The 25,723-nt window shown below is 42.3% G+C and overlaps 1 protein-coding gene across 3 annotated transcripts in view; it reads left to right on the forward strand.

Moving 5' to 3' along the window:
- The window catches only part of LOC122946477 (unconventional myosin-If-like), a 1,093,167-nt gene that overhangs the window by 801,273 nt on the left and 266,171 nt on the right, over positions 1 to 25,723 (forward strand). For all 3 annotated transcript variants that reach the window (XM_044306152.1, XM_044306170.1, XM_044306161.1), the window contains 3 exons: positions 3,754 to 3,860; positions 3,949 to 4,047; positions 4,151 to 4,295. In XM_044306152.1, coding sequence (XP_044162087.1) covers positions 3,754 to 3,860; positions 3,949 to 4,047; positions 4,151 to 4,295 — 351 coding nt within the window. The remainder of the gene's footprint in view (positions 1 to 3,753; positions 3,861 to 3,948; positions 4,048 to 4,150; positions 4,296 to 25,723) is intronic.

Here is a 25,723-nt window from a genome sequence, read left to right on the forward strand (position 1 = left end):
AAAGTACCGAACAGCGCTCTTCTAGCTATTCGGTATATATAGATCCAGCGTTCGTTTGTTTTGAGACCGGTGTTCGGAATGAATATTGAAAGAAAAGGGGGATTTCTTCACAACACCTAAAGTTTGTAAAAATCAGTTTTTAATACCTTGAGGGATGTAGTTTCTAAAATGGGGCAATTTATGGGTGGTTTCTATTATTTAAGTCTCTCAAAGTCACTTCAGACCTGAACTGGTCCTTAAAAAGTGGGTTTTGGAAATTTTCTTAATTTTTTTTAAAGATTTGCTTCTAAACTGCTGAGCCTTCTAATGTCACAAAAATAATAAAATGTCATTTTCAAAATGATCCAAAACATGAAGTAGACATATGAGGAATGTAAAGTAATAACTACTTTGGGAGATATTACTATCTATTATAAAAGTAGAGAAATAGAAATTTGCTAATTTTTCAAATATTTGGTAAATTTTGTATTTTTTTTATAAATAAAAATGAAATATTTTGACTCCATTTTACCGCTGTCATGAAGTACAATATGTGACGAGAAAACAATCTCAGAATGGCCTGGATAAGTAAAAGTGTTTGACATGTGTCAGTTTATGTGGTAATAACTTTAAGATTTGCTAAAAATGGCCTGGGCCCTGCTATTTGCCATAGCCATGGAACCTCTGGCTGACCTGATTAGACAAGACAAGGAAATAGAGGGTTTTAGATATGGATCCGATGAAGAAGGAAATTGCTCTGTATGCAGACAATATTATGTTTGTGGGGTCACATGCCTCACTTTTGAAGATTTTTCAGGTTTTTGAGGCATATAGTGATCATGCTGGACTGAAAATAAACTGGTATATAGGCCTACATTCTGATTGACCCTCTGAACGGGTTTGTACCGGGACTGCTGGAAATTAAAGAGAAACAAGATCCGGTTAAGTATTTAGGAATTCAGATAACCTCTAATTCTAGCAATTATGTACAGTTGAATGTGCTCCCTTAAATACAGTAGATTCGCAAGAAAATAGAAGTTAGGAAAAAAAAACTCATATTTTGATGGTGGGGCGTATTTCGCTGGTGAAAATGAGCATATTACCATCTTTGAATTATATTTTCTGGAATGCACCAGTAATAATTTGCAAAAGCATATTTCAAAAAATAGCTACTTTAATAACGGACTTAATATGGAGAGGGAAAAACACGAGAATAAGAGCACAAAATACTGTATATTCATGAGAAAGAGGGCGGATTATCAGTCCCGGATTTAGAACTGTATTTTATTTCTGGGTAGATAAAAAATATGATAATGTGGAGTAAGTCACATAGATATAAGATCATGATAGCGGGGATTAATTAAAATTTGGGAAACTGTAGCATTTTCCAACTAGTGGAAGCGGATATTTTGTCACAACAAAAATTAAGTAAAGTACCCTTATTTTAGCTGTGGGCTAAAGTCTGGAAAACTGCTAGAGAACTATAGCGCCAGAGGGGAATACATCTTGATACCTTGCTGTGGGATAAGGGATAACGCTCACCTCAGGGAATTCAAATCAATAGAACAAAATGTGTGGTGGAAACATGGAATTACTAAAGTGGGTCAAGTATGGAAAGAGGGGGGATATAATCTCCTATCAAGATCTTAAAAATGAATGAGATTGGAAATAAAAATTTGAGTTTTTTTTACCTACAATTGAAACATGCTTTGCATGCTGAGATAGGAAAGGGAACTCAAATTGTCGCCCTGCCAAGACCTTTGATAAACATCTCTAATTTACCAGCAGGTAGGAAATTGTCCTCTAAAATATATGGATGGCTGACGTACCAGAAGACATATAAAAGTGCTATTACTACTTTAAATCATAGATAGCAAAAAGTGCTAAATGCGCAACAGGAAGAAAAAGCCATCCAGGAAAAAAATAGGGTATCAAAAACTTTTCCTATAGAATCACTCAATTTAATATACTATACCGCCTATATTACTCCCCCAAGATTCTTATGAAATGTTATAAATTTGAGAAATTTAGTTGCAAAAAATGTGGAGAGGAAGGGGCTGATGATATCCACATACTTTGGACATGTATAAAAATACAGAAATTCTGGGGGAAGGTAAAAGAAACAATTGAGAAAAAAGATCTGATTAAAATTCCCATTTGTTTGGAGATATGTGTCCTGGGAATGATGGATAAAATAGATACCCCTCAAGACCGTGCTGTAGCATCTAAATTAACATTTTATGCAAGGAAATGTATTATTGTACACTGGGGAGATAGAGTGGTACCTACAGTTAAGGAATGGGAAAACCTTGACCAGAGCTTCGCTGATTCAAGAGGAATTCCATTTGGTATCAAGTAAGAAAAAATACAGAGTTGCTAAATTGTGGCAGAAATGGATAAAATGACTCGGGGGGGGGGGGGGGGAGCGATGTCGGTGCAGGGAGGAGGACAAGAGCGATATATAACTTTCCTTTTTTTATTTTTATTTTTTCCCTCGTCCTTCCTTCCCAGGAGAGGACAAAGCATCAGGGAAATAGGGTGGGATGGAGGGCTATGAATTAAAAAATTGGATGCAATATGAATATGCTGTAAAGAAAAAAGATTTGATATAATTTGTTATATGACATATGAATGAATAAATAATATTGAATTTTTTTTTGAAGCCTTCTAATGTCACAAAAATAATAATGTCATTTCCAAAATGATCTAAACATGAAGTAGACATATGGGGAATGTAAAGTAATAACTATTTGGGGAGATATTACTATCTATTATAAAAGTAGAGAAATAGAAATGATCACATTTGCTAATTTTTCAAACATTTGGTAAATTTGGTATTTTTTTTATAAATAAAAATAAAATATTTTGACTCAATTTTACCACTGTCATGAAGTACAATATGTGACGAGAAAAACATTCTCAGAATGGCCTGGATAAGTAAAAGCGTTTTAAAGTTATTACCACATAAACTGACACACGCCAGATTTGCTAAAAATGGCCTGGGCAGATAGGTGAAAAATTGCTTGGTCCTGAAAGGATTAATCAATAAAGTTTCTCACAAAGCAAATCCTGATCCCCCCCCCCCCCCCCAAACACCCATACGAACACACACACACACACAAAAGGGTAGAGCAGTAAGTAAGGAAATTAGCAACTAATAATACTATAATATTATGTTAATTAAAAGGTTCAAAGTAGACAATCTCAAGGCTGTATACAATTTTTAGTTTGCTGGAATCCTTGTAAGGAAGTGAATGTGAAACTTCGATCTGTCTGAGATATGAAGATGGTCAATGTGGTATATTCCCTTTATGGAATGGTAAAAGGCTATCATGTTCCACATTAGATTCACCCTTGTGAGTAGCATACAATTGTAGGAACAGTTATAATTAGTAAAGACAAGATGAGAGGCCCAACAATATTTGAGAGGATCTGAAGCAGCAGCTTGAAACTTTTTCTGTATAGTGCATGAAGCCAGATCAGCAAAAATGTGAATGTCAATATTGCACAATCGCAAAATGGCCAGTGTCTCTAGAGGCCTTTATTACACATCCCTTAACAGAATTGTAGCAAAGTTTAATCACCAAGTGCTTTTGGTAGGTCATCTACTCTAGGTGCTGTAAGGGCACGTTGTATTGCGTCTTTATCACAGTAGCAAGCGGACAAGTACAGTTTTAGAGCTGCCATGAATGTCATTCTTCAAGTCCATAACAATCCTATGTGTGTTGCTTAGTGTTATGTTAATTAAACAAATATATATTTTTTTTTTTTCAGAAACAAGCCAATGACCTTGTAAACACCCTGATGAAATGCACACCTCATTATATCAGATGTATCAAACCAAATGAAACTAAAAGGCCTAAAGACTGGGAGGAAAGCAGGTCAGAAAATAGTTCATAAGAAGGGTTAAATGTGTAACTTGCATAATTTAGCTTCCAAGTCTAAGTCTTATCATGCTGTGTGTTTCAGAGTCAAACATCAAGTAGAATATCTGGGTCTGAAAGAAAACATCCGTGTACGTCGCGCTGGCTTTGCTTATCGAAGAGTTTTTAACAAATTTTTACAAAGGTAGAAAATGCTAGTAACAATCAAGTCTGAGATACATAACTGTTTTCTGGACACCCTTAAAAAGTCTGCTATAACATTATTGATCAATCTACTTTGCTGTCAGGTACGCCATCCTGACACCAGAAACATGGCCTAAGTGGAGAGGAGATGAGCGACAAGGAGTACAGCATCTCTTGAGATCTGTGAATATGGATGCTGATCAGTACCAAATGGGGAAAACCAAAGTGTTTGTAAAGAATCCAGAATCGGTATGCTTTAAGAGTACTTTCTCTGATATTGTATCCTATGTTAGGAAAAAAATATACTGTAGCTTTTATTGATAAACACTTATATTGATTAATTTATCAAACTGGCGTAAAGTAGAACTGGCTTAGTTGCCCATAGCAACCAATCAATCAGATTCCACCTTTCATTTTTGACAGCTTTTTTGGAAAATGAAAGGTGGAATCTCATTGATTGGTTGCAAAGGGCAACTAAGCCAGTTCTACTTCACACCAATTTGATAAATGAAGCCCAATAATGCTTAAAGGGTTCTCCAGGAATTAAGGAAATTAAAATACTTAAATATTATTTTATTATTGAAATATTCCTAAATACCTTTTATTAGTTATCATAGCTTGTTTTGTCTAGGGAGCAGTTGCGTGCCTAAGGTGTTTGGAACCCGAGGCAGGTCCTTTCTCTGGCGAATAGTTAAAAAAAATTGTGCATCCTGACAGTGGTATAGGCCTTATTGTACAACCTTCACAGTAGTTATGTCCAGATATGTGCCCCCTATTAATTTAAACATTGCGCTCCCTCAGAGTAGTTATGCCCACATTGTGCCCTCTTAAAGTATTTATCCCTTCATTGTGCCACCTTCACAGTAGTTATGTCCTCATTGTGCCCCCTCACAGTAGTTACACCCGCTCTGTTCCCCTTTCACAGTAGTTATGCCATATCTGTGCCTGTTTATAGCATTTATGCCCTCACCGTGCCCCCATAAGTTACAGTATGCCCCTTTACAGTAGTAATGCCCTTTGTGCCCCCTTCATAGTAGTATTGCCAACTCTGTGCCCCATAACAGTTATGCCCCTTCACAGGAGTAATGCCCTCCGTGTCACCTTTACAGTAGTACTGCCCTCTGTGCCCCATTCACAGTAGTCCTCCCCACTCTGTGCCCCATAACAGTTATACTCTTCACAGTAGTAATGCTCTTTGTGCCCCTTCACAGTAATAATGTCCATTGTGCCCAATCTGTGCTAATAAAACAAAAAAAACAGTGACTATTCACTTTTTTCCCATTCCTGAGGCTCAGATCCAGCTCTCCCCCTGCAGACACAGATCGCTCTGCAGTACTGTGTGGGAGGAGCACAGGCAGATTCCAGAGCTGCAGGCTTTTCCAACACAGGCTGGCATCGCAATCTGTTCCTGCAGAAGGCTCCCTGCTTCAACATCCAGTGCGCCGGCCTGAAGAATAGAACTGGTGCCTGGAGCTGAGTGTTCAGTGAGTGACAGGACTGCAGCTCATCTGCATTGATGGAAGCGATCATTGCTTCTCACACCCCCCTGAGAGCGGGCACCCAGGGCGGTCTGCCCAAGCCTCCCCACCCCCTCCTGGCACGCCACTGCAAAGGCGCAATCATTAGGAGAAATAAAATGGCCACTGTCCTATTAGTACACACAAAACCTCTCCTAATCATACAGCAGGACAAGTTACTTCACAACACTGAGCTAAAGAGCTTCCTCAGTCTCCTCTCTGCTCTACTTGTCAGGGATTCAGGGATTATAATCCTGAATACATCTGATAAAATATTACATTTAATCTCTGTAGGAATGGAGTTAATGAGGAAACATGAAATACAGAGAGGATGGACAGGACAGACTGTGAAAATGTGTTGCTGTGGAGACTGCATACAAGTACTCCTGCTTTTTTGCCACATCCCCACCTCTCCGTACGTCATGTCTCCTCATGAGCTCCATTCGTATAGCGATTCAGCTGAAGATCATATTAAACTGTATTCAGGATCATAATCCCTGACAGGCAGATCAGAGAGGAGCATGAAGCAGCTCTTTAGCTCACTGTTCAGGACAGATTTTGTGTGTACTAATAAGATGTTTGCCATATTATTTCCCCTGATGATTGCTCCCCAGACAAAACAAGCAGCTCTAACTAATAAAAGGTATTTGGGAATAGTTTAATAATTAAGCAATATTAAAGTATTTTCAGTGATTTTATTTTTGATGATTACCGGAGAAACCCTTTTTCAGTCATTTTATTTTCTTAACTCCCTGAGAACCCCTTTAATATAATGTTTAATATATTTCAATGTTTTGGTAATACAAATAAGCTTTGGACCAAATTTATCATTTAAATATGCCACTTTTGTAGTGTGAAAATGTTTCAACAGCACTTGCTCAAAAATCTTTCGGCAAGTGCTATTACTCTTCCGGCCTTGCCACTTTTCTGAAAAGAGGGCAGTTTTCTGGCATAGAAGACTGATTATACGCCAGCTACACTGCAGAGTCCAGTTAAGATGCTGCATCCGGCAGCAGGCCTAGTTATCATAGCCCACCTGGCTATGACAAATCTACCCCTGTGTTTCTATAGAATTCATAAACTGGTATTCTTTTTTGATTATTATACTCCACTCTTCATCAGCTGCTTGCACTTTTTTCCATCGCAGTAACAATCACCTCCTCTTATTTTTAATATTTATTTAATCATTCATATGTCATATAACAAATGATATCAATTCCCTTTTTCTATTATAGCATATTCATTTTACATCCAATTTCTTTATTCATAAACCTCCATCCCTCCCTATTTCCCTGATGCTTTGTCCTCTCCTGGGAAGGAAGGATGAGGAAAAAAAAAAAGGAAAATTATATATCACTCTTCTCCTACTCCCCTCTCTCCCCGCTCCCCCAAATCATTTTATCCACTTCTGCCATAATCTAACAAATCTGTATTTTTTCTTACTTGATACCAAATGGAATTCCTCTCGGATCAGCGAAGCTCTAGTCAAATTTTCCCATTCCTTAACTGTAGGTCCCACTCTATCTCCCCAGTGAGCAATAATACATTTCCTTGCATAAAATATTAGTCTAGATATTACAACCCAATTTTGAGGGGTATCTATTTTAGCCATCATTCCCAGGACACATATCTCCAAACAAATGGGAATTTTAATCAGATCTTTTTTCTCAATTGTTTCTTTTACCTTCCCCCAGAATTTCTGTATTTTTATACATGTCCAAAGTATGTGGATATCATCAGCCCCTTCTTTTTTTGCAGCTAAATTTCTCATATTTATAACATTTCATAAGAATCTTGGGGGAATAATATAGGCGGTATAGTATATTAAATTGAGTGATTCTATAGGAAAAGTTTTTTGACACCCTATTTTTTTCCTGGATGGCTGTTTCCCAGAATCATTCCTGTTGCGTATTTAACACTTTTTGGCATCTATGATTTAAAGTAGTGATGGTGCTTTTATAAGTCTTCTGGTATAACAGCCATCCATATATTTTAGAGGTCAGTTTTCTACCCACTAATAAATTAGAGATGTTTATCGAAGGTCTTGGCAGGGCGACAATTTGAGTTCCCTTTTCTATCTCAGCTCGCAAAGCATGTTTCAGTTGTAGGTAAAAAACCTCCAATTTTTATTTCCTATTTCATATTCAATTTTGAGATCTTGATAGGAGGTTATATCCCCCTCTTTCCATACTCGACCCACTTTAGTAATTCCATATTTCCATCACACTTTTTGTTCTATTGATTTTAATTCCCTAAGGTGAACGTTGTCCCACAGCAAGGTGTCGAGAAGTATTCCCCTCTGGGGCCATAGTTCTCTAGCAGTTTTCCAGACTTTAGTCCACAGCTCAAATAAAGGTATTGTACTTGATTTTTGTTGTGACAAGTGTAAGCTTTGGGGTCTTTAAGCTCCGCGAGACAAGTGCGAAAAACCGTGTCAGTAAAGCAAAGGGTCTTTATTGGTGACCAAACAAAACAAAATACAGCTTTTCTTCAGCATCCAAACCGTCACAACAAAAGTCCTGCTTGTTTCCAGCATAAATTAGGAAAACAGTCTTTCTTCTGAAAAACAACCAAAAGAAAGGCACATACGTTTTTAGCAGACACAGCTTCCCTTCCAAACTACTCAAAAGTCCTCTCTGAGCAGCTAGCAGACTTCCATCTTATCCTCACAGGTGCACTCTCCCAACCCACACCCTCCAGCATCACTTCCTGCTTTAATGGGTGGTTGTCTGTGAGATCTTAACCCCTTGTGCGCTGGCTTCCAGGGTTTAGGAGTGGAGGCTCCATCCCACCCAAATAACACTTTGGAGCCTCCAAAATTCCAGGCCCCAAACTCCTTTACTAAAATAGAGAAGACTGCGAGCCAGTCCTCTCTGAATTAGCGCCTGCCTGGAACTTTTCACCCACTTTTGGGTGACCCCCTGAACCTTCTACCTCTATTTAAATGGACCATAGTCCAAACAGTGGTGCCGTATAGCACCCGTCCAGGACCCACCCCCGGTGTCCTGTACACAAGATATCCGCTTCCACTAGTTGAAAAATGCTACAGTTTTCCAAATTTTCATTGATCCCCGCTATCATGATCTTGTATCTATGTGACTTACTCCCACATTATCATATTTTTTATCTACCCAGAAAATAAAATACAGTTCTAAATCTGAGACTGATAATCCGCCCTCTTTCTCATGAATAGACACCCCGCCATCGAAATATGATTTTTTTTTCCAAACTTCTATTTTCTTACGAATCTCCTGTATTTTAGGGAGCACATTCAACTGTACATAATCCAACCTGAAAATTTTTCAAAAGTGAGGCATGTGACCCCACAAACAACATGATATTGTCTGCATACAGAGCAATTTTTTCCTCATGGGACCCATACCTAAAACCCTCTATTTCTTTGTCTTGTCTAATCAGTTCATCCAAAGGTTCCATGGCTATGGCGAATAACAAAGGAGACAGAGTGCAGCCCTGCCTTACTCCTCTACCAATATGAAATTTGTCAGAATATTAACCATTCAGTATTAACCTTTAGGTTATATAATCTTTCGGGTCCCGAGAGACAAGCCATGAAAGATTATATCTCCGAGAGTCTGGCTAAGGGACACATCAGACCCTCTTCTTGACCCGTGGCTGCAGGGTTTTTCTTTGTTAAAAAGAAAGATGGGGGCCTGCGTCCTTGCCTAGATTTCCTCAAGCTAAACCGGATAACCATTCGAGACCCATACCCTCTTCCTCTCATTCCTGACCTTTTTAATCAGATTGCGGGTGCTAAGTGGTTCTCCAAACTTGATCTTGGGGGGCCTACAATCTGATTCGTATCAAGGAAGGGGATGAGTGGAAGACAGCTTTTAACACCCCTGAGGGGCATTATGAAAATTTAGTCATGCCTTTCGGTCTGACCAATGCTCCTGCTGTCTTCCAACATTTCGTTAATGATATTTTTAGTCATCTTATCGGCAGGTTTGTGGTGATATACCTAGATGATATCTTAATTTATTCGGCTGATCTGAAAACACATGAAGTACATGTCAGACAGGTACTGCAGGTCCTACGAACGAATAAATTATATGCGAAAATTGAAAAGTGTGTCTTTGCCATTCAGGAAATACAGTTCCTAGGATATCTATTATCTGTTTCAGGTTTCCGTATGGATCCTAGGAAGGTCCAGGCAATTTTAGATTGGGATCTTCCTGAGAACCTTAAAGCTCTACAATGGTTTTTGGGTTTCGCAAATTTCTATAGAAAGTTCATTAAAAATTATTCAGTGATCGTCAAACCCCCTACTGACATGACTAGGAAGGGGACTGATTTTTCTATATGGTCTGACGCCGCTAAAATTGCATTTTCCTCTCTAAAAGAGAGATTTACTTCGGCACCTGTTCTAATTCAACCCGATGTCTCCCAGCCTTTTATTGTTGAAGTAGATGCGTCAGAGGTGGGAGTGGGGGCTGTACTGTCTCAGGGTCCGTCTCCTGGCAAATGGCGTCCTTGCGCTTTCTTTTCCCAAAAATTATCTACAGCTGAGAAAAACGATGATATTGGAAATAGGGAACTATTAGCGATTAAACTAGCGTTTGAAGAATGGCGTCACTTCTTAGAGGGAGCAATCCACCCGTCACGGTGATTACGGATCACAAAAACCTTCTGTACCTCGAATCGGCTAAGCGTCTCACCCCTAGACAAGCTAGGTGGTCGCTATTTTTTACCAGGTTTAACTTTGTCATCACCTATCGTCCTGGGGCAAAAAATACCAAGGCAGACGCATTATCTCGTAGTTTCCCTGGAGGGGGTAATGTTAGTGATCCGGTACCCATTTTACAAAGAGGAGTAGTTGTCTCTGCTGTACACTCTGTTCTGGAGGGGAAGGTGTTGGAGGCCCAGGGGGACGCCCCGGTCTCTTGCCCCTCAGAGAAATTGTTTGTACCGTTAAACCTGCGTCTCGAATTATTAAAGGTACATCATAATTCGGCACTTGCTGGGCACCCGGGTAATAAAGCAACCTTGGAGCTATTGTCTCGTCGTTTTTGGTGACCAAGGTTGCGTCAGGATGTAATGGATTTTGTGTCCACTTGTTCTATTTGTGCATGAGCGAAAGTCTCTCATACACGTCCTGCAGGGTCTTTATTGCCACTTGTCATTCCCAATAGGCCATGGACACATCTGTCAATGGATTTCATCACTGACTTACCTTTGTCTGCAGGTAAAACCGTTATCTTGGTTATAGTAGACAGGCTTAGCAAAATGGTACACTTCATTGTGTTACCCGCACTTCCTAATGCTAAGACTCTTGCTCAGGTGTTCATCAGTGAAATTGTGAAGCTTCACGGGGTCCCTTCTGATGTGGTTTCGTATCGGGGAACCCAATTTATTTCTAAGTTTTGGAAAGCTTTTTGTTCCCGTTTGTGGGTACACTTATCTTTTTCCTCAGCTTTCCATCCTCAGTCGAATGGACAGACAGAGCGTACCAACCAAAACCTTGAGACATATCTAAGGTGTTTTGTGTCTGAAAATCAAGAGGTGTGGTCATCATATTTACCGTTAGCCGAGTTTGCCATAAATAATCGCCGTCAGGAATCCACTGGCAAGTCATCATTTCTTGGTGCATATGGTTTTCATCCCCAATTCTGTACTTTCAACTTTCAAAGAGGGGGGGGGGGGGGGGTTTCTGGGGTTCCCGAAGAGGAACGGTTTTCTTCATCTCTTTCATCTGTATGGCAGAAGGTGCAAGCTAACTTGAAAAATATGGGAGGTAAATATAAATGCATGGCTGATAAGAAACGGTCGCCAGGTTCGGACCTAGGAGTGAATGACTATGTGTGGTTATCTACTAGGAATATTAAGTTGAAGGTTCCCTCTTGGAAACTGGGTCCTAGGTTCATTGGTCCTTACAAAATAGTAGCCGCCATTAACCCCTGTGGCTTTTCGCCTGGAGCTACCTCAGACTTTTAAGATCCATAACGTCTTCCATAAGTCGTTACTCAAGAAGTATGTTCCACCTCTAGAACCGTCACCGCTGCCACCCCCTCCTGTTGTTGTGGATGGTAATCTGGAGTTTCAAATATCCAAAATTGTTGATTCTCGTCTGGTCCGCCGCTCTCTTCAGTATCTGGTGCATTGGAGGGGTTACGGCCCTGAGGAAAGAATGTGGGTTCCAGCGTCAGAGGTAAACGCCAACAGGTTAGTTCAGGCTTTCCATGCCTCTCATCCTGAGAGATCTGGTCCTGAGTGTCCGGAGGCCCCTCGTGGAAAGAGGGGTACTGTCACGAGGGTGTCAAGAGCCACATCTGACTCCGTTATACCCGGGGTCAGGAAGTCGCGGCGGGTGGCTACACGCTCTATGTCTAAAGATCACGCTGCTTCTTAATGATAGTTTTCTGTATTTGCCTTACTATCCTTTTTGTCTCACTCCGGGATCCGTAGCTTCTCCTCCTCAGCTGTTTCTTGTCTGTCACTCCCAATCTCCTTATATTCTCCTCTCTCTCACTTCTCTGGTTGCCAGATATAGAGCTTCCTGCCTGGACTTCTATACTGACCCACTGGAGCTGTGAATCCTGGTTGTTGTTCCAGAGTGTTACCCTCCGGATCCCTGTTGGGCTTTTTGTTGTCTTCTGTTGTCGCCCACCTGGGATTATATGTTGTCTGTATTGTCTGTCCTCCCCTTGGTGTTTTCCCTATTCACTATCTAGGGCTCATCTTAGGGAAAGCCAGGGTTTTAGGCACGCGATTGGCGTACGGGTGAGGAACCCGTCTAGGGACGTCAGGGCAGTCAGGTGCCAGCCGCAAGGTGAGTCAGGGGTCACCACCTTTCCCTCTCCCTTGGACAGAGCCTTCCCTTTTCCCTCCCTTTGTGTCACGTATGTGATAGGCACGCCGATCGTGATACAATCAATCAAATCACCTTCCAATTTAGCCGCTTTATCTCTCCACTCTCTATAATTTTGTGCAATGGGGTTTTGGATGTATTTTTTTCAGATTTGTCCACCTCGTTTTCTAACGCCATCATATTTTTCCTTATTCCCTTCTTTTATATTGCTGTATATTTTGTGATAATTCCTCTTATAAAGGCCTTTGTGGCCTCCTATACTATATTTTATTTTCTGCTGAACCCTCAGTTATCTCAAAATACTCCCTAATATCCTTCAAAACCTTATTGTGCATATCCATTATATTAATCCATCCTATATTTATATTCATCCCTCTATTTTTATTATTTTTATTTGTCTTTATATTTATAATAATTGAATTGTGATCCGAAATCCTTTGTTGTCCATACTTAACCAGTTCTATATCCAGTGCTCCTTTACTATCAGTAAAAACTAAATCAATTCATGATAGACTCCTGTGGGTTTTTGAAAAACATGAGAATATTTTTAACTTTGGGTACATTATTCTCTAAATATCAATCCACCCTAATTCTACTGTGATATCCTTTAATCATCACCTCCTCTTCAAATAGCTGATTGGAAGGGGTGCAGGGAGTCAGACCCCCACAGTTCAGATATTGATTACTTATCCTGAAGACAGGTCATAATATATGTACTGGCTAGTGTTGAGCGAATCAAAGCATCCAAAGTATTTTGTGCTGTTTAAGGCCTCATGCACACAACAGTTTATTTTCACGGTCCGCAGGTCCGTGATCCGTGACCGTTTTTTTGTCCGTGGGTCTTCCTTGATTTTTGGAGGATCCACGGACATGAAAAAAAAGTCGTTTTGGTGTCCGCCTGGCCGTGCGGAGCCAAACGGATCCGTCCTGAATTACAATGCAAGTCAATGGGGACGGATCCGTTTGACGTTGACACAATATGGTGCAATTGCAAACAGATCCGTCCCCCATTGACTTTCAATGTAAAGTCTGGAGTCCCTTTTATACCATCAGAGTTTTCTCCAATCCGATGGTATATTTTAACTTGAAGCGTCCCCATCACCATGGGAACGCCTCTATGTTAGAATATACTGTCGGATATGAGCTACATCGTGAAACTCAGATCCGACAGTATATTCTAACACAGAGGCGTTCCCATGGTGATGGGGACGCTTCAGGTTAGAATATACTACAAACTGTGTACATGACTGCCCCCTGCTGCCTGGCAGCACCCGATCTCTTACAGGGGGCCGTGATCAGCACAATTAACTCCTCAGGTGCAGCAGCTGAAGGGGTTAATTGTACTATCATATTCCCCTGTAAGAGATCAGGGCTGCCAGGCAGCAGGGGGCAGACCCCCCCCTCCCCAGTTTGAATATAATTGGTGCCCCCCCTCTCCCTCCCTCTATTGTAATAAATCGTTGGTGGCACAGTGTTCGCCCCCCCATCACCCCCCCCCCCTCCCTTCCTCTATTGTAATAAATCGTTGGTGGCACAGTGTGCCACCAAGCTTATATTACAATAGAGGGAGGGAGGGGGGGGGCCGCACTGGCCACCAATGATATTCAAACTGGGGAGGGGGGGTCTGCCCCCTGCTGCCTGGCAGCCCTGATCTCTTACAGGGGGATATGATAGTACAATTAACCCCTTCAGGTGCCGCAGCAGGGGGCAGTCTTGTACACAGTTTGTAGTGTATTCTAACTAGAAGCGTCCCCATCACCATGGAAACGCCTCTGTGTTAGAATATACTGTCGGATATGAGTTTTCACGAAGTGAAAACTTAGATCTGAAAAAGCTTTTATGCAGACGGATCTTCGGATCCGTCTGTATGAAAGCAACCTACGGCCACGGATCACGGACACGGATGCCAATCTTGTGTGCATCAGTGTTCTTTCACGGACCCATTGACTTGAATGGGTCCGTGAACCGTTGTCCGTCAAAAAAATAGGACAGGTCATTTTTTTTGACGGACAGGATACACGGATCACGGCCTCGGCTGCAAAACGGTGCATTTTCCGATTTTTCCACAGACCCATTGAAAGTCAATGGGTCCGCGAAAAAAAACGGAAAACGGCACAACGGCCGCGGATGCACACAACGGTCGTGTGCATGAGGCCTAACTGTGCAGTGGAATTAAATTTATTATAGCGAATGCATTCTGCTAGCTGTTGCGTTATATAGTGTCAGTATTAGGCCACGGTTAAATATTTTGCACTGTTCAAATGAGCAGTGGAGCCAAATTTATAATAGCAAGGCATTCTGTTAGCTGTTGCTTTACATAGCGTCATTATCAGGCCACGGTTAAATATTTTGCCGTGTTCAACTCTGCAGTGGAGCCAAATTTATCATTCTCAGCTCAGCAGTCTCCTAAAGAAAAGGTCTACGAGCCACTGATTATGTGAAAATACAATAAAAGTTTGAAAGTACCTATGGTGCTTCTGGAAAGTGAGGGTCTACATTTTCTCACCAAGACTTCACTAATGAAAACATGGTCATTTTACTTATTTGCCACAGCTGATAAAGCTGTAAAAGAACCTTTAGCTCAGTGGTAACATTGCTGCATTGCAAACCAAAGGTTTTTGGATTTAAAACCGAACAGAAAGATTAATAATAAAAATGTATTTTTAAACCCTAGCTGACTTTCCTTACTGGTCAGCATCAGAGTCAAAATGATTTTAAGAGTTGCTGTGTACAGTATTTGTCTGCTGTATCACATACTGAAAGAAAATCCACAACTACTTATAGCTGAACATATACAGACGTGGACAAAATTGTTGGTACCCTTTGGTCAATGAAAGAAAAAGTCACAATGGTCACAGAAATAACTTTAATCTGACAAAAGTAATAATAAATTAAAATTCTATAAATGTTAACCAATGAAAGTCAGACATTGTTTTTCAACCATGCTTCAACAGAATTATGTAAAAAAATAAACTCATGAAACAGGCATGGACAAAAATGATGGTACCCCTAACTTAATATTTTGTTGCGCAACCTTTTGAGGCAATCACTGCAATCAAACGCTTCCTGTAACTGTCAATGAGACATCTGCACCTCTCAGCAGGTATTTTGGCCCACTCCTCATGAGCAAACTGCTCCAGTTGTGTCCGGTTTGAAGGGTGCCTTTTCCAGACTGCATGTTTCAGCTCCTTCCAAAGATGCTCAATAGGATTGAGGTCAGGGCTCATAGAAGGCCACTTTAGAATAGTCCAATTTTTTCCTCTTAGCCATTCTTGGGTGTTTTTAGCGGTGTGTTTTGGGTCATTGTCCTGTTGCAAGACCCATGACCTGCGACTGAGACCAAGCTTTCTGACACTGGCTAGTACATTTCTCTCTAGAATTCCTTGATAGTCTTGAGATTTCATTGTACCCTGCACAGATTCAAGACACCCTGTGCCAGACGCAGCAAAGCAGCCCCAGAACATAACAGAGCCTCCTCCATGTTTCACAGTAGGGACAGTGTTCTTTTCTTGATATGCTTCATTTTTTCGTCTGTGAACATACAGCTGATGTGCCTTGGCAAAAACTTCGATTTTTGTCTCATCTGTCCACAGGACATTCTCCCAGAAGCTTTGTGGCTTGTCAACATGTAGTTTGGCATATTCCAGTCTTGCTTTTTTATGATTCGTTTTCAACAATGGTGTCCTCCTTGGTCGTCTCCCATGTAGTCCACTTTGGCTCAAACAACGACGGATGGTGCGATCTGACACTGATGTTCCTTGAGCATGAAGTTCACCTTGAATCTCTTTAGAAGTCTTTCTAGGCTCTTTTGTTACCATTCGGATTATCCGTCTCTTAGATTTGTCATCAATTTTCCTCCTGCGGCCACGTCCAGGGAGGTTGGCTACAGTCCCATGGATCTTAAACTTATGAATAATATGTGCAACTGTACTCACAGGAACATCTAGTTGCTTGGAGATGGTCTTATAGCCTTTACCTTTAACATGCTTGTCTATAATTTTCTTTCTGATCTCTTGAGACAGCTCTTTCCTTTGCTTCCTCTGGTCCATGTCGAGTGTGGTACACACCATATCACCAAACAACACAGTGATTACCTGGAGCCATATATATAGGCCCAATGGCTGATTACAAGGTTGTAGACACCTGTGATGCTAATTAGTGGACACACCTTGAATTAACATGTCCCTTTGGTCACATTATGTTCTGTGTTTTCTAGGGGTACCATCATTTTTGTCCATGCCTGTTTCATGAGTTTATTTTTTTACATAATTCTGTTGAAGCATGGTTGAAAAACAATGTCTGACTTTCATTGGTTAACATTTATAGAATTTTAATTTATTATTACTTTTGTCAGATTAAAGTTATTTCTGTGACCATTGTGACTTTTTCTTTCATTGACCAAAGGGTACCAACAATTTTGTCCACGTCTGTAGCTCATTGGAGAGGCTTCTGGCTTACCAACACCAATCTTTAGGTTCAAGAGCCAAGAGAAACCTCAAAAATCAGATTTTCTTAACCCTAGCTAGGAGACAAATGCAAATGATGTTAGACTTTGATGTCTGACTTTTCTCACCCATCAGCATCAAATGAGTTTCAGATATAATATGTATTTACTGCTAAATCACATAGCAAAAAAAACAAACGGAAGTAAACCCACTTTTCACCTTAGGTGACACCTGTATTGTAAAAAAAAAAAGAAATTTGTCATTACAAATATATAGCACTATGTTCTAAATACTCGTGAACACTCGAAGTACCGATATTCGTGATAAAAATTAGCATTTCGAATATTCGCGCTCAACAATAGTGGCAAGGTGACATAGTGTGTAGATGGCAGTAGCAGCAGCAGGAGTATACCACAGAGTGGCAAGGAGACACTGTGTGGAGATGGCATTAGCAGCATCAGCAGGAGGAGAATACCACAGAGTGGCAGGGTGACATATTGTGGAGATGGCAGCAGCATTAGTATACCACACAGTGGCAAGGTGACATAGTGTGGAGATGGCAGCAGCAAAACCAGAAGACAACAGAGTGTCAAGATGACATAGAGAGGAGATAGCAGCAGCAACAGCAGAAGAAACCACAGAGTGTCAGGGTGACATAGTGTGGAGGTGGCAGTAGCAGCATCAGGATACCACAGAGTGGCAAAGTGACATAGTGTTAAGATGGCAGCAGCAGGAGGATACCACAGAGTTGCAATTTGACATAGTATGAATATGGTAGTAGTAGTAGTAGTAGCAGAATCGGGATACCACAGAGTTGCAAGGTGACATATTGTGGAGATGGCAGCAGCATCAACAGACCACATAGTGTGGAGATGGCAGCAGCAGACCACAGAATGGCCAGGAGAGATGGCCTTGCAGTTCACCCAGCGGTCGTTTTGAGGCGAACTTTGCATGTTCGCGATTCACTGAACATGCGAACTTATGGAGAAATTTGCGCTCGCCATATTCTTTTACATTGTGAAGAACTTTAACCCATGACACATCCATCAGGTGGTACAGGACAGCCAATTGAGACATTTCAGCACATGGACATAACCCCTACCTTATAAATAAACCTGATCTGGCCGCCATTTTACATTCAGTGTTTTGCCAGTGTAGGGAGAGGTTGCTGTGTGGAGCAAGGACAGGCTGTTAGGGACACCAAACGCTAGCTAATAGGACTATAAAAGTCATTTTAAGGACTAGTATAGGTGTGCTATCAATATGTGTGATACACAGAGGAGTGCTATATACTTATAATATACTTTTATAATGAGTCAAAAAACATAGATCTATATAGTAATCACCTGGAAGTCAGGGGCCTAGGGGCTTACTAGGGCCATTTTTATATAGGGTAAGGTTCCGGATGGGGTCACTCTTATCAGGGTGGGTGGTCTGTGGTTAGGCTATCAGGGCCAGAATAGCACCCCCCTGTAGGGCAATATCAGGGACAGTTCTTTTCCCACCCTGTCCTTCAATACCACATCATCATCTAGCCCAGGGATGGATGTTTTCTTGCTTTCCTTCCTGGATTCATCGATGTGCACTGGAACCCCCCAGATTGAGGTAGGACATATGGTTTCTGATTTGGTGCCGCCGAGCACTTGTTATTGCCTACCACATCTATGCTTTTTGGTTAACTTTAATTATTTAATTTATTTTAATTTTGAGGGATATCTTTCCCATTCACATTCCTCAATTTTGCGGAACGGGTGCAGACCCATTCATTTTCTATCCGCACTTCCGCATCTGTGCTTCCGTTTCCACAAAAAAATAGAACATGCAATTGCAGACAAGATTAGACATTTTCTATTATAGTGCCGGCGATGTGCGGTCCACAAATTGCAGAATGCACATTGCTGGTGTCCGTGTTTTGCGGAACCGCAAAACACTTAATTACGTGTGAATGGACCCTGATAGTAAAATTATTAAAGGTTAAGTTTTTTCTTCATGTATATTCTAAAGAATTGCCTTCCTTGTACAATGTTATAATATACTTTCTATGTTACAAAGTATAATATAGTGCATTTGTATTGTGCGGCAGTTGTGTGCGGTTCTGCTGCGATACTGCAGGTATATAGAGGGACAAGCGTTATTAGAACAAATAATTTCTACTGGTGTGATATACCAGTCGTCCCCCAAAAAAACAGATTGAAGCGGGGTGTTATATACCAATATACTTTCTTAATAGTGCATTTAGGTACTGTATAGTGCATTTGCGCATGCACGTACACGGAAATTATATTGCCGATATTTCGCATTGAAAACAAAAATGAATGAAGATCTCAAATTCGAATATTACATCTGGTATGTCACTGTCCATGTTGTGGGACTATTTGTGCACTTCTAGTAATTATTTCTTGGCTGCAAATATGAGCTGAAGGTTCTTCAGGTTCGCCTGCCATTAAAATGACACGCCGGGAACTTGCGGTTCGCTGACATTTGATTGCGCTATCGCATTTGCGTACCGCCCCGGCAGATGTTCGTCCAGTCCATCACTAGTGGCCATCTGACATAGTGTAAATATGGCACTAGCAGCAGCAGCATCAGTAGACCACAGAGTTACAAAGTGACTTAGTGTGGAGATGGCAGCAACAGGATACCATAGATATGAAAGGTAACAGTGTGGAGACGGCAGCAGCAGCATCAGGATACCACACAGTGGCAAGGTGACATTGTGTAAAAATGGCAGCAACAGGAAAACACAGAGTGGCAATGTGACCTAGTGTAAAGATGTCAGCAGCATTAAAATACCACATAGTGGCAAGGTGACATAGTGTGGAGATAGCAGCAGAAGCATCAGGATACCACAGAGTGGCAAGATGACATAGTGAGGAGATGGCAGTAGCAGCAGCAGGAGGATACCACACAGTGGCAAGGTGACAGTGTGGAGATGGCAGCAGTAGCATCAGGATACCACAGAGTGGCAAGGTGACAAAATGTGGAGATGGCAGCAGTAGCATCAGGATACCACAGAGTGGCAAGGTGACATAGCGTGGAGATGGAAACATCAGCAGCCTTTAGGATAACAGAGTGGAGATGGCAATAACAGCATTAGGATACCAAAAAGTGGCAAGGTGACATAGTGTAAAGATGTGAGAAGCATCAGGATACCACAGAGTGGGAAGATGACATTGTGGTATTCTCCTGCTGGCATATCCACACTGAGTGTCAAGGTGACATAGAGTGAAGATGGCAGCAGCAGCAGAATTAAGCAAATGACATGAAATCAGCATCAGCAGACCACAGAGTGGCCAGGTGACATAGTGTAAATATGGCAGCAGCATCAGAAGACCACAGAGTTGCAAGGTGACTTAGTGTGGAGATGGCAGCAACAGGATACCACAGATATGCAAGATAACATAGTGTGGAGATGACAGCAGCATCAGCAGACCACAGAGTGGCAAGGTGACTTTGTTTGGAAATGGCAACACCAGCAGCAACAGGATACCACAAATATGAAAGGTAACAGTGTGGAGATGGCATCAACAGCATCAGGATACCACATAGTGGCAAGGTGACATAGTGTGTAGAGGTCATTAGCAGTAGCAGTATACCACACAGTGGCAAGGTTACATAGTGTGAAAATGGCAGCAACAGAAAACCACAGAGTGGCAATGTGACATAGTGTGAAGATGGCAGTAGCATTAGGATAGCACAGAGTGGCAAGGTGACATAGTATGGAGATAGCAGCAGGATACCACAGATTGGCAAGGTGATATAGTGTGGAGATAGAAGCAGCAGCAGGCTACCACAGATTGGCAAGGTGACATAGTGTGGAGATGGCAGCAGCAGCAAGATGATAGCACAGAGTGGCAATTTGACATAGTGTGAATATAATAGTAGTAGCAGCATCAGGATACCACAGAGTTACAAGGTAACATATTGTGGAGTTGACAGCAGCAGCAGCAGCATCAGCAGCAGACCACAGAGTGGCCGTGTGAGTATTGCAGTAGCAGCAGCATCAGAATGACAGATACCAGAGTGGAAAGGTAACATAGTGTGGAGATGGCAGTAGCAGCAGCATTATACCACAGAGTTGCAAAGTGACATAGTGTAGAGATAGCAGCAGCATTAGCAGACCACAAAGTGAAAAATGTACATAGTGTGAAGATGGCAGCAGCAGTAGCATCAGGATACCACAGTGTGTCAAGCTAGAATAGTGTGAAGATCACAGTAGCAGCAGGAGAATCAGGATACCACAGAGTTGCAAGGTGACATATTGTGGAGATGGCAGCAGCAGCATCAGTATACCACACAGTGGCAAGGTGACATAGTCTGAAGATGGCAGCAGGAGGAAAACACAGAGTGCCAGGGTGACATATTGTGGAGGTGGCAGTTGTATCCGCATCAGGATACCACAGAGTGTAAGGGTGACATAGTGTGGAGATGGCAGCATCATCATCAGACCACACAGTGGCAAGGTGACAAAGTGTGGAAATGGCAGCAGCAGCAGGAGGATACCACACAGTGTCGAGGTGATATAGTGTGGAGATGGCAGTAGCAGTATTAGGAGACCACAGAGTGGAGATGTGACTTAGTGTGGAGATGGCAGTAACATCAGCAACAGGATATCTATCACGACCGGCGTGCCGATCACATACGTGACGCAAGGGAGGGAAAAGGAAGGCCCTGTCCAAGGGAGAGGTAAAGATGGTGACCCCTAACTCACCTTGAGGCTGCCACCTGACTGCCCTGACGTCCCTAGACGGGTTTCTCACCCGTACGCCGATCACGTTCCTAAACCCTGGCTTTCCCTAAGATGAGCCTTACGTAGTGAATAGGGTGGTGGGAACACTAGTCCGCACCACTAACACTAAAGGGAAACACTAGGGAGAAGACAGACAATACTGACAAAACATATAGTCCCAGGTGGGCAACAACAAACAACCAACAGGGATCCGGAGGGGAATGCTCTGGTACGACAACCAAGGATAACAGCAACTCCGCTCCAATGGGTCAGTATAGAAGTCCAGGCTCTATATCTGGCAACCAGAAACGTGGGAGAGGGCAATATAAGGAGGTTGGGAGTGCTGGACAAGAAACAGCTGAGGAGAAGAAGCTACGGATCCCTGAGTGAGACAAAAAGGATTGCAAGGCAAACCCAGAAAGCTTCCATTAAGTAACAACACTATCTTTAAACAGAGAGCGCACAGCCACCCGCTGCGACTTCCTGACCCAGGGTATAATGGAGTCAGACGTGGCTCTTGAAATCCTCGTGACAGTACCCCCCTTTCCACGAGGGGCCTCCGGAATCAGGACTAGGTCTCTCAGGATGAGAGGCATGAAAAGCCCGAACTAACCTGTCGGCGTTTACCTCTGATGCTGGAACTTAAGGAAGACGTTATGGATTTTAAAAGTTTGAGGTAGCTCCAGGCGAAAAGCCACGGGGTTAATGATGATTACTATTTTGTAAGGACCAATGAACCTAGGACCCAGTTTCCAAGAGGGAACCTTTAACTTAATATTCCTAGTAGATAACCACACAGTCATTCACTCCTAGGTCCGGACCTGGCGACCGTTTCTTATCAGCAATGCATTTATATTTACCTCCAAAATTTTTCAAGTTAGCTTGCACTTTCTGCCATACAGATTAAAGAGATGACGAAAACCATTCCTCTTCGGGAACCCCAGAAGACCCTCCCTCTTTGAAAGTACAGAATTGGGGATGAAAACCATATTCACCAAGAAATGGTGACTTGCCAGTGGATTCCTGACGGTGATTATTTATAGCAAACTCGGCTAACAGTAAATATGATGACCACACCTCTTGGTTTTCGGACACAAAACACCTTAGGTATGTCTCAAGGTTTTGGTTGGTACGCTCAGTCTGTCCATTCGACTGGGGATGGAAAGCTGAGGAAAAAGGACAAGTGTACCCCCAAACGGGAACAAAAAGCTTTCCAAAACTTAGAAATAAACTGGGTTCCCCAATCCGAAACAACATTGGAAAGGGACGATTTCACTGTTGAATACCTGAGCAAGAGTCTTAGCATTAGGTAGTGCGGGTAACACAATGAAGTGTACCATTTTGCTAAACCTGTCTACTACTACCAAGGTAACTGTTTTACCCGCAAAGGTAAGTCAGTGATGAAATCCATTGACAGATGTGTCCATGGCCTATTGGGAATGACAAGTGGCAATAAAGACCCTGCAGGACGTGTATGAGAGACTTTAGCGCGTGCACAAGTCAAACAAGTAGACACAAAATCCATTACATCCTGACGCAACCTTGGCCACCAAAAATGACGAGACAATAGCTCCAAGGTTGCTTTACTACCCGGGTGCCCAGCAAGTGCCGACTTATGATGTTCCTTTAATAATTTGAGGCGCAGGTTTAACGGTACAAACAATTCCTCTGAGGAACAAGAGACCGGGGCGTTCCCCTGGGCCTCTAACACCTGCCCCTCCAGAACAGAGTATACAGCGGAGACAACCACTCCTCTTTGTAGAATGGGTACTGGATCACCCACATTACCCCCTCCAGGGAAACTACGAGATAATGCGTCTGCCTTGGTATTTTTTGCCACAGGATGATAGGTGAAGAAAAAGTTAAACCTGGTACAAAATAGAGACCACCTAGCTAGTCTAGGGGTGAGACGCTTAGCTGATTCGAGGTTCAGAAGGTTTTTGTGGTCTGCAATCACAGTGACGGGTGGATTGCCCCCTCTAAAAAGTGATGCCATTCTTCAAACGCTAGTTTAATACCTAATAGTTCCCTATTGCCAATATCATAGTTCTTCTCTGCTGCAGATGGTTTTTTAGACAAGAAAGCACAAGGATGCCATTTGCCAGGAGACAGACCCTGAGACAGTACAGCCCCCACTCCCACCTCTGACGCATCTACTTCAACAATAAAAGGCTGGGAGACATCAGGTTGGATTAGTACCGGTGCCGAGGTAAACCTCTCTTTTAGAGAGGAAAATGCAATTTTGGCGGCGTCAGACCATATAGAAAAATCAGTCCCCTTCCTAGTCATGTCAGTAAGGGGTTTGACAATCACAGAATAGTTTTAAATGAATTTTCTATAGAAATTTGTGAAACCCAAAAACTGTTGCAGTGCTTTAAGGTTCTCATGAAGATCCCAATCTAGAATTGCCTGGACTTTCCTAGGATTCATACGGAAACCTGAAGTAGATAATAGATATGCCAGGAACTGTATCTCCTGAACGGCGAAAACACACTTCTCAATTTTTTGCATATAATTTATTCGTCCGTAGGACCTGCAGTACCTGTCTGACATGTACCTTGTGTGTCTTTAGATCAGACAAGTAAAAAAAAAAAATCATCTAGGTATATTACCACAAACCTGCTGATAAGATGACTAAAAATGTCATTAACGAAATGTTGGAAGACAGCCGGAGCATTGGTCAGACCGAAAGGCATGACTAGATTTTCATAATGCCCCTCCGGGGTGTTAAAGGCTGTCTTCCACTCATCCCCTTCCTTGATACGAATCAGATTGTAGGCCCCCCTAAGATCAAGTTTGGAGAACCACTTAGCACCCGCAATCTGATTAAACAGGGTATGGGTCTCGAATGGTTATCCGGTTTAGTTCGCGGAAATCTAGGCAAGGACGCAGGCCTCCATCTTTCTTTTTAACAAAGAAAAACCCTGCAGCCACGGGTGATGAAGAGGGTCTGATGTGCCCCTTAGCCAAGCTCTCGGAGATATAATCTTTCGTTGCTTGTCTCTCGGGACTCAAAAGATTATATAACCTGGTCTTGGGTAATTTCGCACCGGGAATCAGGTTAACCGGGCAATCATAAGGACGGTGAGGTGGTAACTTCTGACACCCCTTTTCAGAGAAAACATCCTCAAAGTCTGAAACAAAAGTAGGTAGAGTAGCTATGGAGGCGACTAAGCAATTGCTATTTAAGCAATTTTGTCTGCAATGCTCACTCCACTCCAATATCTCCCTGGCCTGCCAACCTACCACTGGATTGTGCGCTACTAACCAGGGAAGACCCAGTACCACAGGAGTGGGAAGACTCTCCAGAACATAACATGATAGACACTCGTTATGGTGGTCCCCTACCCAAGGTGTAAGGTATGGACAATATGAGTAAGGTTTCTCTGAGACAGGGGAGCAGAGTCGATAGCGAAAATGGGAATAGGTCTCTGTAGCGTACAGAAAGACAAACCCATAGTCTGGGCAAACTGAACATCCATCAAATTTACTACTGCTCCACTGTCTAGTAATAAAGAAATAGTCTCTGTCTTAACACCAACAACAACAACCGCTGGCAACACAAATTGAGATGTTCGTATGGAGGAAACTTATACCCCCCGGCTGACATCCTCCACACAGCCTGTTTTTTTTTTTTTTAAACAAAATAAGGGCCAAATATAATATCACGACCGGCGTGCCAATCACATACGTGACGCAAAGGGAGGGAAAAGGAAGGCCCTGTCCAAGGGAGAGGGAAAGATGGTGACCCCTAACTCACCTTGAGGCTGGCACCTGACTGCCCTGACGTCCCTAGACTGGTTTCTCACCCGTACGCCGATCACGTTCCTGTCATGGAACCATGAACCAGACGTACAACAAGAGATAAGTGGAAATAAGAAGGCTTTATTGAAAATCAAGCTGTAAGGCAAAAGTCCAAACGGATGGCTAAACCGAAGCAGGGTCTTGCGAAGCCAGAGGTCAGGAACCAGAAGGGTAGTCAGATGAAGCCTGGATCGGGAACCAGCAGGGTAGTCAGATGAAGCCTGGATCAGGAACCAGCAGGGTAGCCAGACGAAGCCAGGATCAGGAACCAGAAGCAGCAGCAGTCTTAGAAGCATGTGAACACAGGAGGACCAAGCAAGGAACTGAAGCCACAGACCTCCTATATATATGAGCTA

Source organism: Bufo gargarizans, chromosome 1 (assembly GCF_014858855.1).
Source record: "Bufo gargarizans isolate SCDJY-AF-19 chromosome 1, ASM1485885v1, whole genome shotgun sequence".
Lineage (NCBI taxonomy): Eukaryota > Metazoa > Chordata > Amphibia > Anura > Bufonidae > Bufo > Bufo gargarizans.